The sequence below is a fragment of the Mesoplodon bidens genome, assembly GCF_964165515.1.
Source record: "Mesoplodon bidens genome assembly, chromosome: 10".
Taxonomy (NCBI): Eukaryota; Metazoa; Chordata; class Mammalia; order Artiodactyla; family Ziphiidae; genus Mesoplodon; species Mesoplodon bidens.
The window spans coordinates 98,519,379-98,534,987 of NC_138172.1; the positions used below are offsets into that span (position 1 = coordinate 98,519,379).

Here is a 15,609-nt window from a genome sequence, read left to right on the forward strand (position 1 = left end):
GCTTTTGGAGAGGGAACTGTCTGAAGTAATGGACCATGAGTTGGCACAGATGTGTCCTCTGCTGGTCCCACTTTGCAGCTTCATCATGATCTCTACCTGTACAGAACAGGCCGTCCAGATCCCAGTAGGTTATCACGGTGTACAGAGCATTTACTTTATGAATTTTGATTCCTAAAGCTCAGGGGAAATTCTACCAGCCTCTAGATTTCTGCCTTCCACGTCGTCTCATGCATGTTCAAATCGGTGGATTTAGCTTGTCTTATTCTCCTTGCTTGTGTGTGCGTGCATGCGTGTGTGTGTGTGTTTTCCTGTAAGTCTGTGCAAAATGACAGGATATAGGGCTGTCAATAATCATAATAACAGTTGCCATTCTTGAGTGCATATTATCTATCAGCCACTATACTAAGTATTCTATGTGCATCATCTCTTTTAATTTCATACTTCCTTAGAGCGGCATATTAGGGTATAGATTCAGCTAATGCAATAAAAGCCACAACAACAGAGACTGAGACGTGCCCCAGTACCTTTCTATGAACACCTGAGCTTCTGTTCTCATCCTCATGGTCCAAGATGACTAGATACCAGCTCCATGCTCCAAGCACTGGGAGGGAAGAGGAAGGCCACTAACAGGTAGTTACATGTATCATGTCTGCTTCTATCCCACTTGCTGGAAATGAGTCACTTGGCCACGTCCAGCTGCAAGAGAGGCTGGGAAATGTTCTTACCTCAGATCATGTTTCAAGCTGAAATTCGAGGGGGGAGGTTCTAGAAGGGGCGAATGTGTGTTGGGGCCCACTAGCAGAATCTACACCAGGTATATTTTATGATTCTCCTCATTTGATAGATGAAAAAAATCAAGGTTGTAACTTGACTAAAGTAAGAAAGAGAATACATGGTAAATAAGGTATTTAAACCAAGCCATGTTTGACTCTATAGCTTACATGCCTCACCCCCTCCTATAGAGCTGCTCTCTTTCTTTATGGGAGATATTACTGGTTAGGGGAGGGCATATCAGGATAAGGGCTGGAGAGGTTGCTGACATATTCAGAAGGGAGAGTCTAGAGTTGAGTCAGACAGTCAAGATCAGCAACCTCTCAGTCTGGCAAAGAAAATGCTGGCAAGGATGGTGAACAGTAAGGAACATGAAGGGAAACTTCATCTGGCATCTTCTTCAACTACAGACTCTGAAGATAAACTTCTGATGTCATCAGCTTAAGGGCATTTTTTAGATCTTTGGTTTCCTTGGTGGGAAATTAGTTTTTCTTATGGAATTAGGATGTTTCATGCAGTTGGGTCCCGAGGAGAAGGATGTGTCCCCCTTGCCCAAGTGGAGGCTGGAGCAGGCCTTCTTTATAAATTTCTATTCAGCAGAGGTGTTCAGATTTCATCAAGAGGAATTCTTATTCTCTGTGGGCCCAAGATCCCGTGTGAAAACTTTGAATTTTAAGTTTGTAAATGGATATTCAGAGGTGGAGTACCACTTGATGGCTCAGCTGTTAGAAGCTCAATAAAATGAGTCACAGAGAATAATTATAGTTGTGGAAGATAGGTGTTGGCGAGAGAGAGTAAGATGAGGTCTGTGAAAAGGGTGACATTTGGGGTAAGTGTTAGGGTGAAAGTAATTATAGGCAAATGCTATCCAGTAGAAATATAATGTGAGCCATGGACACAATTAAAAAATTTCCAGTAGCACACATAATAAAATTAAAAAGAAACAAGTGAATGAACTTTAATAATACATTTTATTTCAATCAATATCTACAAATATTATTTCAACTTATAATCAAAGTAAAAATTTAAGGCAATATTTAACTTTTTTTGGTATGAAGTCTTTGAAATCTGTGTGTATTTGTACTGACAGCAAGTCTTAATGTGAGTTCGCCTCATTTCAAGTGTGCCATAGGCATATGTGGCTGGTGGCTATGGTAGTGAGCAATGCAGTTACAGACAATTAGACCTGGAAGTCCAGCCACTCAAGTTTGCATGGGAGAATTTGAGGAACTCTTAGAGGACCATAACTTCCCAGCCTCCAAAATGCTGCATAACTAATATTGACCTACAATATAATAGTTCCAACACTGTCTCAATTGTACTTGTCATTTCTAACCTTATTTCTGTGATATAAATTAAAGTCTGGATATAAAAAGTATTCCTGGAGATGGATTGAATAAATTCTCCTATGAACCAGAGATTAGTAAATGGGGAGAGAAAACATTTTATAACTCAAAAGTAGATCAGAGTGGAAGGAGCTTTAGATGGAAAAGCCAGGAATGATTTATTATCCTGACAAAACCAGCCAGACATGGACATAGGTAGGGGTTACACCACCTCCATTCTGGAACATAATCAACATTAAAAAAATTATTTGATGAATCTCTGCCTAAACCCACCCTGCTCACCTGCCTTTGGGAGAGCCTCAAACAAAAAATTCAACTGAAAATGAGATGTGCAATTTTATGGTCTGTGAACAAGGAATAATATTTGAAATACCTGAATTTAGAAACTGTTAGGTATTGTAGAACACAATGTTTCTTGCTAATACAATAAAAAAGAACATTTATATCATCTGCCAATGTGATGACTTAAGTAAAATAGAGTAACTACATTTTCCCCCACAATATTATTACAGTGAGCACAAATTCTCATCCTATAAGTAAATATCAAACACATTTCCACATTTTTCATCCTATAAGTAAGTATCCAATACACTTCGACCTTTTAGATGCTTTAAAAAAAAAGTAATGATAAGTAATGGCAGAATACCAATGCTACTTTACTTACCCAAATTATTTCATAGAAATGTAAAATTGTTGGATAGATAGCGATTTAAATTCTGAAGGAAATGTCTAGGAGAGGAATTGTCTAACAACAAACTTTGGAATAAAAAGACTTCAAATTTGTGATGGACTGAGTCCCTTAGTAGAGGAAAAATGTGATTGAAATAAATACACACTGACCTTTAGGAACAAGCAAAATAAGGAACTACTGAGTGGTCTGATTTTAAGATCACTTGGAGGGTACCCTCAAATCCCTCCTGAACACTCCAGTGTTAAAGCATTCTTAGAAGCTTATTTGCCTGAAGGTTCCCCAGAGAAATGGCAGTGTGCTACAGAGCTGACACTGTACGCTGGTATCAGTCATTTTTACAAGGTGTGAATGAGAAAAAACACAACGAAAGTCTCAGTCCTTCCTGCTTCCCTCCAGGTCTCTTCCACCCGCTCTGCCTCTGCTCCTCCCTTCTGAAGAAAGTCATCTAGGCTCTGCTCAAGACCTTTTTTCCATTCCTATGGCCTTGAATTGGTAGGTAGACGCTTAGCAGAAGCATTCAATCCCCTGTTTTGTAAATTTCAGGAGGAATTACTCACATGTGATGATTGTTGGCCACATGTCCTCTGCTCCATCTTGCCCGGAACTCAGACTGCTTCTCTGATCCCAGCTCATCCACTTCGCTCACTGCCAGCCATGGCCTGGCCTGATGATGATTAGCCTGATGAGGAAGGGAAATTCAGAATTATAGCACTTGAAAAGGGAGAGCGACAGAGAACCCACAACTAATTAGAATTTCAAAAGACAGAGGAATTGACTTAGGTTCTAAACATAACAAGGGCTTGAGGGCTGGGTAGGTCGAAAGGGCGCATTTAATAATCTGAATATATAACATAGTGGCACTAAAAGTAGTGAATGACTGAATTCTAAATGACAGTAAAATGAGACATGGGACCGATGTGAGAAGGAGCCATGGAAAGGCTTTAGATAAGAAGAAATAAATAATTATGGAAATGCACAGTAAAACAGTTCAAATGATGGTGAGTGATTTAATTGTGCTTGGGAAGTTTTTTCCTTTTAATCTCTAATTTTCAGAGGTTATTTCAAATGTTCTTTACATCCTTGTTTCCCTCACCCCAAATCCTAGGGGAGAGCATTTGATTGACCACGCTTAGGTCACTTGCCAGCTCCTTGGCTTTGTCACAGGTAAGGGAAGTAGGTTCTGTCAGCTCTTCCTGGCTTCTGTCATTGGAGACAGGAATCTGGAGTTACTGAACCATCAAGACTATACACACTGGGAACTAGGAAATTGTGATGCTATTAGGGAGGGGAAATGGATGCACAACAGCAAAACAAGTCAACCAGACACACATCTGATAAATGTCCCGTACAGTTCCTCAGTCTTGGACTATTTCCTGATCATATCCTACTGTTTATAACATCAGTACAATTAAAAAATAGAAGTGGTATATATGTGATTAGTTGGATATAAAATTTATACAATATTTTGCTTAGGAGTTATATATATAGATATAATCCCAAAATACTTTATGTATTTCTCCATTTCCTCTTCCTCATTTACTGAAAACGTATTGATCAAACATCTATTTCCCAAGCACTATGTTAGATACAGGAGATGCAAAAGTGAACACAACAGACATGGTCGTTCTCTGTGTCATGAAGCATGTTACACCAGCAAAGTCACACTGAGGGCAACTCTTGAGATTTTAGTTGATTAATCCAGATTAAACAGGCACTCTCAAAAAAAGCAGTGTTTTCTCATACAAGATTTTTACATCAGTTTCACAAATAAGATTTCTCAGATTGAATGACTCTAGAAGCATGGGTGAATCAGGAAAAAATAAGTGTGTGTGTGTGTGTACCATATGAATATAACTGTGATCTCAGTTTAGTTGATTAAACTGTGTTCAGCCTAGGACTGGGCATGTCTGAGGATTTGTGGTTTAAAGTGGCCTAAAATGAACATAACTTTTTAGTGAACAAAACCTATAAAAATTTAGGTTTTCTGATGCTTCAGTGATGTGGTCAGTATTTTAGCAGCTGCACAGAAATTTTTTTTTTTTTAAACCTAGTTCCCTTTAAATATTGGGTGACCTTTACAAAAATACTTCCTGGCCATCAGAATAAGTTACACTGATGCAATGAAATTCCATATTCAATTTAAACTTTGCTAAGCTCTCTTTACCTGCAGTTTGACCGGTTCATTTGCTGCATTTCCATTTTGAAAAAAGACTAAGAATCTTCCTGGCAAAGGACTAATTCTAAGGAAAGAGACAGACACATGATCTTGATCTCATTCAAAGACTCAGGGCCAGAGAAGAAAACTAGGTTTGAGTACAGTCTAGTGTTTGCCAATCATATTGTCTCATGGTGTAATCCTCAGGCATTTGTTCCTGGGTCTTGGGGAGAGGGGTTTGGAATAAAAACTGGGATCTCTGTCAGTCGCTGGGGACCTAGGAGCTCTACCTGCTAACCTGTGTGACATGGAGGGAAGCCATGTGGGTAGAGATGACGTGTATCTCTCCAGTTGGCTTTGCCAATGGAACGTGGGATGGACAGAGTTGTGAGTTCAAAGTTTGATCAGAACCTGAGAAGATGTTGGATAGAACTTGGGACAACCTATAATGGGTACCAGCAGGAATCAGTATTGGAAGTGACAGTGGTCACTTGAGGTGGCCCCAGCAGCAGCTGTGGGATTGACAGGAAGTGCTTTCCCTGCTGCTCTGTGGGGTGGAGGTGCCACCACTGATTTCATGATGGATGTGGCTGAAGACCACAGTGTAGAAACCTTGACAACAGGCAGCAAAGCGGAAGCCTCAGCCTTAGAGAAAGAAAATGGCAGATGTTCCAAAAGAAGCTGAGAGGAATGAGTTTCAGCGTCTGTGATCAAAGGACTTAGATTCTCTCCAAAGAAATGAGGGGTGGTTTGAATTAAGGGTAGGAGATCATAATAGTTGTGCCTGAGCTAGAGAAATCCTAAATTAGGGTTGTAATCGTGACCCTAAATCTATCTTTAGATTGGTGTGGCCATTAGAACTACACATGCACAAAAATTTATAATAAAAATGACATGTAAGGGTACATGTTAAGTGCATAATTCAAATTGTCAGAGCAAATATGTGATGAGAATTGTTTTTCCCCCTAGTGCACATAGTCTAGATTATTTCAGAAGTGATATTGTATAAAACTGTTTATATTGTTCTCATTTGCCCCTTAAGATGGAAAAAAGGTGTTATAAGAAATATACAGTACATTTAAAATATTTTTTGATTTGGGACATTTCAAATATTATTAAGAAAAAGAAATATATAGGAGAGTCATTTGCTTTAGGTTTATGAACTGACCTGGATTTATGTTTTAAGATACCGTTTGGCCCCTAAGTGATTTGACCCTCTTTCATTGACTTGGAATCCTAAAAATATACACTCAGGAAAGCATCCTTCCTACAGAAATATTTTATGTAGATACAAGAAATATTTGAAATATTTGGTCAGTTTATACAAATCAATTTAAGTTTACTGTCCTACCCCACCCCCTCCTTTTTTTTCCTAAATGGAGTACCAGAGTTCTAGAATAATATTTGTCCCATTGAGAAAGGAGCATTTTAATCAAATATTTGAGTTTTGGGAATTTCAACAGCATAAGAAAAGTTTAATTAGTTTTCGTCTCAGAAGGAACTGCCCACCTCCAGGTAATCACACAGATTTGCCCAGGAAATCAGCAGAATGTCCACTGATGTTGTCTTTTCCTGTTTCTGTTAATGCTAAAATTGAAACCATGGGTAACAGTTTACCAGCTGTTGAGCACAGTCATTTTTCTATCTTCTCTTCAAATTTTTGTGAAATCCCCAATGTATGACTCTTTGTAAAATAATATTTTATAAAATCTGTCATAAGTCATTGGTTGGGGAAAGAATTTTTATAAGAATTATTTTAATATTCAGAGATACCACTTTATGATTCCAGTTCATTGATGATAGATTCATACATTGAAACCACTGGATTTGTTTATGTGCCAGTGAAATGTATGTACCTTCAAAATAAAAATGTGAGCACAGGAATCTCTATAGTGGTAAAAAGTATGGTTAAGAATCTTAGAATCATAGAAATGCTAGAAGTGAGATCATATAGCTGATATTACAGAAGTCCAATGAGTCTCCTAATATAAACAGCTACACAGTAAAAGAACTGAGAGAAAGACTTGTTTTCTGATACATTAGTAAGGCAATCAGTCTCTTAGCAGTTGGACAGGTTACTAAATTGTTTACCTATACCTCCTAAATATTTGGTGAAATTTTCATTTTTTTTCCACATCTTTATTGGAGTGTAATTGCTTTACTTTGTTGTGTTAGTTTCTGCTGTATAACAAAGTGAATCAGCTATACGTATACTTATATCCTCATATCCCCTCCCTCTTGTGTCTCCCTCCCACCCTGCCTATCCCACCCCTCTAGGTGGGTGAAATTTTCTAAAAGATTTTTTTTTTTTTGCTTCCAGAATAAGTTGCACTATATCAATGAAATTCTGCATAATTTCAAAGTTTACAAGGCCACCATGTTGACTGGAGTTCAATAGTTGCATTTCCATTTAAAGAAAAATTTTACTAGAAAAGTTTCTTATGCTCTTACATAAACTTTTCATGACCTTATACATGTTTTTAACATATGTTAGTCCTTAATCTCCAAAAAATTCCATTTAGAGTTTCTTTCAGATATTTTTTGTTTTCTATTAAAGAGATTTAATAGAAAATAAGATTTTCCTTAGTCTTCATCAGATTGATTGACCAAAAACCTTATAAAAAAAGACCCATGGGAAGACCTGAATCCTTTGCTTTATGAGATAGAGTTTAGTTGTCTATAAGTTACCAGATTTTTTTTTTTTTTTTTTTTTTTTTTTTTTTTTGCGGTATGCGGGCCTCTCACTGTTGTGGCCTCTCCTGTCGCAGGGCACAGGCTCTGGGCGCACAGGCTCAGCGGCCATGGCTCACGGGCCCAGCCGCTCCGCGGCATGCGGGATCCTCCCAGACCGGGGCACGAACCCGTGTCCCCTGCATCGGCAGGCGGATTCTCAACCACTGCGCCACCAGGGAAGCCCCAGTTACCAGATTTTTAAAAAGAAAGTATTATTAATCAATATTGTTTAAACTAAATCTAATAATCCAATATATTGATTGCTTTCATACTGAAGTGTGCTACAGTGTGATGAAAATATTACTACCTGAATGAACCCTTAAGTACAATACATGAATATAAGTAATCATAGATGCAGGGGGGAAGACATAGTTATTTATTTATTTATTTATTTTACTTTTTTATTTATTTTATTTTTTTATTTTTTGCTTTATAAGAAATTTAATCAGTTATATATATACATATGTTTCCATATCCCCTCCCTTTTGCGTCTCCCTCCCACCCTCCCTATCCCACCCCTCCAGGCGGTCACAAAGCACCGAGCTGATCTCCCTGTGCTATGTGGCTGCTTCCCACTAGCTATCTACCTTATGTTTGGTAGTGTATATATGTCCATGCCGCTCTTTCACTTTGTCACAGCTTACCCTTCCCCCTCCCCATATCCTCAAGTCCATTCTCTAGTAAGACATAGTTATTAAATGAGTGAGGGCACAATCAGAAATATTAGGGGGTGACTGATATCTAATATCAGGTCCTTCCTAATTGAAAGGCAGTATTCTAAACTGTATACATAAATTTATGGACAAGTAGGACAATGGTGCCTGGCTTCAACTAGAAAGAAAAAAACACACCTACTTTGGTATTGCTTTTGTAGGACTTTTAAATATGCATAAAAAACAATATATTTATACTTAACCTTTGAATTATCATTATTACTTAAGTAATGGAAAGATCTTCCTGTTTAGAAGTTAGGTGCTTAGGGACCAGCTTTAACTCTGAGGATTTGAGGTCCGGAGGAACACATGATGCATTAATGCCTTGGGGTGCAGTCAGATGAGCCCTGCAGCAATTATGCACTCGACAGCACTCCAGTGGTTTGAAAGTTAAAATGCCTGGTAATTTACCATGAGGGAGGGCCTTAGGGGAAGAAAGAATATGGCTCAATTAATTAGTACTTGTTAGCAAACTTCGACTATTACCCTATTTAGGTTTTCAAATCACTGATATCTCAAATACCCACAAGATTTGGAAAAGAAGTAAGAATAAGCAGTGGAGAAAGCTAATTTGTCCAACAGAGCACCAGTTTTTGAATATAGTGTGAACAGTGGAGCCATTTTCACAGGTTAGTCTTTCTATAAAGAAGAAAACAGAACTGGTATCCGTTTGCTGTTTTTAACTTTGTGGTTAAAACCTCATGCCTTTCAGTTTGAGTTTCTGGGTAAGACGAATACTCTTGATGACTACCTAGGGATTCCTATGAAAATCTAATAGAAATAAATTAATTTTGAGAGTTATCTGGAGCTTTATGATGGGTGTTGGTTTTCTATTTAATCACTGTATCTCCTAAGTGGTATTGTTGGTATTTAAAAAAATTAATGATTCTTAAAGATTATCTGGTTGTTTTCAGGGTATTATTCAAATACTTTGCAAATTATTGTCTTTGTTCTAAAGGCTTTTCAATCAAATCTCTCATGCATTCAACGTATGGAAACATTGCCTTCAAATAATATTTACACAAAATATAATTATCTTCAATACTTTTAGCTCATGTTCCCCCTTATTTCTGTTCTAATTGCTTTGACTAAGATTTCTAAGAGAATATTGGGTAATAATATTGATAGTGGACATCTAAGTCATAGTTTGAGTTTTCATCATTAGGTTTTGTTTTTGTTTTTTTTTGGTTTGTTTGGGTTTTGTGGTAGTTTTGTTTTGATACTTAGTATAATGAAATTTTGGTTTAAGGTAATCATTCTTTGGTTTAAGGTAATTGTCATATTAAAAAGTAGCCTTATATCTTTTGTTGCCATTAATTTAAAAATGTTTGTAAATCAATCTTATAAAAACAGTATTTGAGTGGATTTATTAAGATAGAGCATGTTTGAGTTTGACACAGTTCCCACTAACTTGCCGTTTATTACAACCTCTTGATTTCCACATTTCTGTTTCATACACATATATAAAGTGCCTGAACATTTAAACCTGAGACCTTGGTATTAGATTTTCAAAGTGAGGAAAGTAGAAAGTTTTCCCAAATTTATTTATAAAGTTCATGGGAATCAAATTTAATTATAGATCTCTAGGCTTCATGCCTTTAAAAGTAATAATGTTCAGAAGAATATCCTAGTTTGTAAAATTTTGGTGCACGGCTATAATCGTAAAATGTAACTTGTTTAGTTATTTAGTTTACATGCAGGCCTTGTGTTTATTTAACTTACAGAATATTATAAAAAACATGATGATTGGTGATAAAAAGCTGAGTTGAAGCAGGTGGCGTTACAGGAAGAGGACAAGAATGGAACCAATAAACCAATCCAAAAATGGATAGAGGCATTCAGAGCTTCTCTCTCTGGAGCTAATGGGGCTGATTTGAAAGGAAGTGGTTGCCTCGTTGAGTAAAGATGCTTCCCATGATTCACACTAACCTTCCTCTGGTGGGCAATTTCATTCTCACTATTATAGCCCCCAAGGAACTGCATGGGTGCACACTGGAGGATTTCCTGACCAAAGTTCATGTACGGTGTAATTTAAGTAAAAGCCCTGATTACATTCCATGCTGCTCTGAGTTAAAGGGTAGGAAAACCTGATATCTGTAGAAGGGCAGAGGCAAGGACATGCGCCTTCCTCCCCCAATCAGTAAAAACAGCCCAAGAAATGCACTAACTGAAGCTGATTCTAAACATTGAACAGCTAATTCTAGGAAGTTAGAAACAAAAGTAGAGTATTGAGAGTATAAAGATCAATTTACTGATTTATTAATTTATGTATCGTGCCCAATTGCTTCAATGTAGAACCATAGATATATGTATATATGCAATTGTCAGATTATTCATCTGAATGTAACAAGCAGTTAAATGTCAGCCATATTAAAACCTGTTGTATGTATATTGTTAAATGCCCTACTTTGAATTTCTCAGTGGGTCTGTTAATTTTCCTGTGAGATGATTTTAGATATATCCAAAAGCATATTCTGAATGATTAGGGCACTTTTAGGAATTTATCCTATTAGTAACCTACCTTCTGGTAATATATACCCTCTCCTAAAACCATCTCACTTTATTAAATCTTGACCTATCCAATGAAACACGAGCAAAGGAACTATTGTTACGATGAAGTCTGTAGTTTCCAAACTGCTCATAGGTTCCACGAGCTTTCCCATCTTAAACTCTGCCTACCATATTTAGGTTATTGGCCTATCAAGGCAAGATACAACAATAGAAAGGAAGAATTATTTTAATATTTAATAATAGTAGGTTCTCATTTGATTCATAAGCTGATTTATGTTATAGTGAGAAATTGGCAAAAGAGTAATGTTATAAATAATAAATATTACATTACCACTTCACTATCTCAGTAGTGCTGAGAACATAGTGATTTAATCCTGCATGTCATTCCTAGTTTGAAACAAAGGTATATGCAAGAGATGCAGCCCCACCCCGCCATGGGATGCCAAATCATTATCTGGCTCTATTTTCCCCCACGTCATGTAGTACCATCTCATAAACTGTAAAATATACATATTTGTTTGCTTTTATTCTTTCACTCACAGAATGTAAGCTCTGTGAGGGGAAGGATTTTTGAATGTTTGTTTTGCTGATATATTCACGTAATAAGCACTCAGTAAATACACCTTAAATAATTGAATGGATCTGAAACATCATATCAGCATAAAGTGACCCTGTACGACTTAATAATAATTTGAGCAAAAACATCAGTTAAAAACTCAACTCTGGGACCACTGAGGAAGTTTGGATTCCATTATTTACTTTATTATATTGTAACTTTGGGAGGCAGAGAATAATTGGGGAGCATCCACTAACAAAACATGCTTCCCATGTCTTTATGCTTTTGTGTCTTTTTTCCTTTGCCTATGCTTCTCCTTCCAATAAAAACTTCCTTTCCCTTTTATTTCTGATATGGCTAATTCCTAATCACATTTTAAACTTACTTCAGGTGATAATTTCTCCAGGAAGTCTTTGAAGTCCCCAGTATAGGCTAGATGCTCCTACCACACACGCAAACAGACCTCTGTCCCTTACACGATATTAAATCACACTGGACTGAACACTAGCTTCCCTCTCCTCTCAGCGCACTGGGCTCTGAAGGCAGAGCCACTGTCTTCTGTTTGCTCTTAAAATCCAGACATAGTGTTTGGTTTCTAGAAGGACTCAATTAAACAAGAAAGGGAAGGGGGTCTTGAAGGAAAAGAGAGAGGGGACGGGGAACAGAAAGGACAAGAGGAATAAAGTGTGATAAAAAGGTGATAAGCTTTGGCTCACTTTAATCAAGAAACAACATCTAGACAATGGAAGGATTTGGGTACTACAAAAAGTTTCCAAAAAAGGTTTATCTAACGAATGAATTCAGATAATATTCTGAGTACCTCCGTGTGCCAGGCACAATTCTAGGCACAGAGATTATGTTTTTACCCTCATGGAGCTTGTATTTTAGAGTAAGAGACAGACGACAGCAAGTATAATAATGCATATGTAAAATGATACACAAGGAACTGTAAAATGTGGTATAAAATAAAAATACATTGTAAAAATATATGAATCCTCTAAATACATAATGTTGTAGAATTTGAGGACTTTTAAAGAGAATCAGTGGATTGCCTCTTTGCTCAAGATCCCTTATAATTCTTTACCTGTAAAATGCTATTTGCCATATCCCAGAATGCAAAGTAGAGAATAAATCACTCCAGGTGTGGCGTTTATAACTTACATGTGTGTCTCAACCCACACTGAATGTAGAAGGAACACTTTGCATACATTTTGAAACTGTATGGAGACCTTGAAGGGGCCCATCTTCCAGCTGAGCGGGGAAGCCTCAAGCCCTGAGGGGAGGCAGCGTCTGGAAGGCTCCCGGTGTTCAGGCCTCCTTCTCACTCAGCTGGGCAAGACCCTCATTTCTCAACTGACAACAGGGATGAAAAAGGTCTGAGAACCTACAAGCCAGATCAGCTTCTCCAGACCTGTGGTTAAAAATGACTTAACTTTGTTTATTCTCCAAGGACTTGATTCACTTGCCATTATTTATTAAGAAGTCATTTCAGTAGACAGAGAATTGGAGTTTTGTATTGGATTGGAAAAGTTTCCAGGATATGGGTACCAATAGTTGACTGATGTTACCATGGCAATATAATAAGGAATACACCACTATTTTTGCTTTAGTAAATGTGAATTATTTTGCCAGCATATGAAAGGGTATACAGAATATCACAGTGCTTTGTGTTAAAGGGGAAAAAAACAACAATTACTGTGAATGGGGTAGAATTACTGTGTTATTGCAGTACATAAGACTTTGATTACACACTGCCAAGATTCATATCAGCCTAGTAGTTGTTGACAGATAAAGTAACAAAAATGAAACGTTTATTTTTTCTTTATTGAGATCTCAAGGTAAAGCAGATTTTCAGTTCTTACTACATTGATAGAACAGAGACTGACAGCAAAAAGGTGCCGGTCCAGAAACATAAATTTTAAGCCTAGGTTCGTATCAAAATTCTATTTAGTCTTGGAGCTGCTGTTGGGATTATTTTTGATCCTAAAACAAATATATTATGGAATATCACAGTATACTTGGTATGTACAATATTAACCCTTCCCTGTGGGCAATACTTTCAAAATTATTGTTGTTTTCAGTTGACGAAGCTTTATTTCTTTTGCAATGTTTGAGGCAACTTGAGGTATCGTCAGAGTAGGTGACATTTTACTGAATGCAAATTACTAGCAACAGACTGCTATACATTTCGGTGTGCAGGAAGTATGAAACTAGATTTGGAAAATTGATAACAGATCTTTTTTCTCTCTTACAAAGTCATATTTGATGCTACAGTTTTGTTATCGACATAAGGGCAAAAGTAAGTGGGAAATGTGAAGTGAGAATTTTGGATTTGTGTCGTTATGGTTGTTGATGTCTTGGATAAAATTTCTGGCTAAATCATTTGTACCTTTCCTTCATGTTACTTAAGTTGACATAACAAAAGAGACCTGTGAACAGGCCCCTTATACTTTCCTTCCTTCCTTCCTCCCTCCCTTTCTTCTTTCTTTTCTTCCTTCATCCCTCCCTCCTCCCTCTCTCTTTCTCCTTTCTTTTTACTCAGCTAGCAATGTGGAAATTTTGCTATAGTTTCTCATAATTACGATGTTATTAAGTTGACTGGAATTCTGGACACAACGACATGATATACTTTGTGAATTATATACAAGTGGGTAAATAGAGTCATCAGCGAACTCTAAACATCATTATAATCCAATGGTGTCCATTTCTTGAGTATATCCTGGAAAATTTGGATTAAAATTTCAAATTATTATTCTAAAGTCTACATCTGAAAATTTTCCCATTAATTTTTTTAGCAACAGACAGATAGCATGAACTTGTTTCTTGAATTACCTTTTCTGACCTTTTGCAAGATGATAATTACAAAAAAGGGAAGCCTGGAAGACTTGTAAAAAATTAAGCTTATGAAGTAGCTAAAATAGCCCTTCTGTGCTGGTGTCGATTTCAGAATTAACATTTTGGTTCATGTGCTTCTAATAATCACTGACCCTTACTTCATGTACTTTCCACAGGAAATGAATACAGCAGAAATTACTTTGACCCACTGAGGGATGAGGAAATATACCCAAGGCTGTATGGGATGGAGGTCAGCGGAGAGGGTGAGCTAGAATTAAGTACATAATTTTTGTGTCAGAATATTCTTTTCCATTCATGAAAATGAGGTGACAAAGATCACACATCCAGTTCCATTTAGATTTTGCAGCTTACAATTTAAATGGTAAGTTCTAACAACATGACGGGCAGCGAAGATAATTTTTGATCAAGGACAGCAAGCTGGTCAGATAGAGAAGCAGGACTTGGCTTTCATTTGATGCTGCTCTAAGCAGTTTGCTGCCATTCTAAGGCCTGTGCTATGCATATAAGAAGCATTATCATTTTACAAACGCCATCGCAGCTCTTCAAGTTTAAAATGAGCATTCTTCAATAAAATTCATCTAGCATGTGAGATTTCCATACCCAGAGACTACTGAATTCTTTCATTGAAGACATGGAACCACCATCTAAGTTCTGAACCACAGAGGTGCAGTGATGTGATGGTTTCCTCTTCTCTAATGTCGATTCTAGGTGTGGTTGTAAAATAACAATTTAAAATTGCTCCTTGTGGGCCTACCACCATGCATATTTGGTAGTTTACAAAGCACTCTAGGGTTTACAGAGGTTATTGAGATAGTGACAGTGACAAATATTACTTAGAGTCATTTGCAACCCAGAAGATCATATTTCACCATGGGGCTCCAGACATTGTATCGGCCTCCCCATGGGAGGAACATGTCTGATGTATGTATGTATGTATGGGATGAGAACATGTTTGATGTATGTGTGTATGTATCTGTGTTCTAATTGTATGACTGGGGTGGTCATCCAACTTGGCATAATTTATGTTTGGCTCTATCCAATGGTAGGATGTCCACATAATGACCCTTTAAACCCTCTTCTAGAACCATGTTCTTATGATGATTATTATTTTTTTTGGTAGTGACATGACCTTGTTGCTTTACCCTTGTAAAAGAGTATGGTAGTTCTTACATTTGCTATTATACTGCAGTGGCATATATAAAAGAATCTAAGAACACCTAAATTTGTTGTTTCTGTAGTAAAAAATATGATATATAGAGAGTAGCTAGTGCAAAACA

At 37.1% G+C, this 15,609-nt stretch overlaps 1 protein-coding gene across 1 annotated transcript in view; it reads left to right on the plus strand.

Annotated features, from left to right (window-relative positions):
• Positions 1 to 15,609, plus strand: part of LOC308624337 (uncharacterized protein) — a gene marked incomplete at its 3' end in the record, with an annotated part of 268,953 nt that overhangs the window by 27,967 nt on the left and 225,377 nt on the right. Inside the window, 1 exon segment of the mRNA XM_081247419.1 lies at positions 14,488 to 14,574. Within this exon segment, the coding sequence (XP_081103545.1) occupies positions 14,488 to 14,574 (87 nt within the window).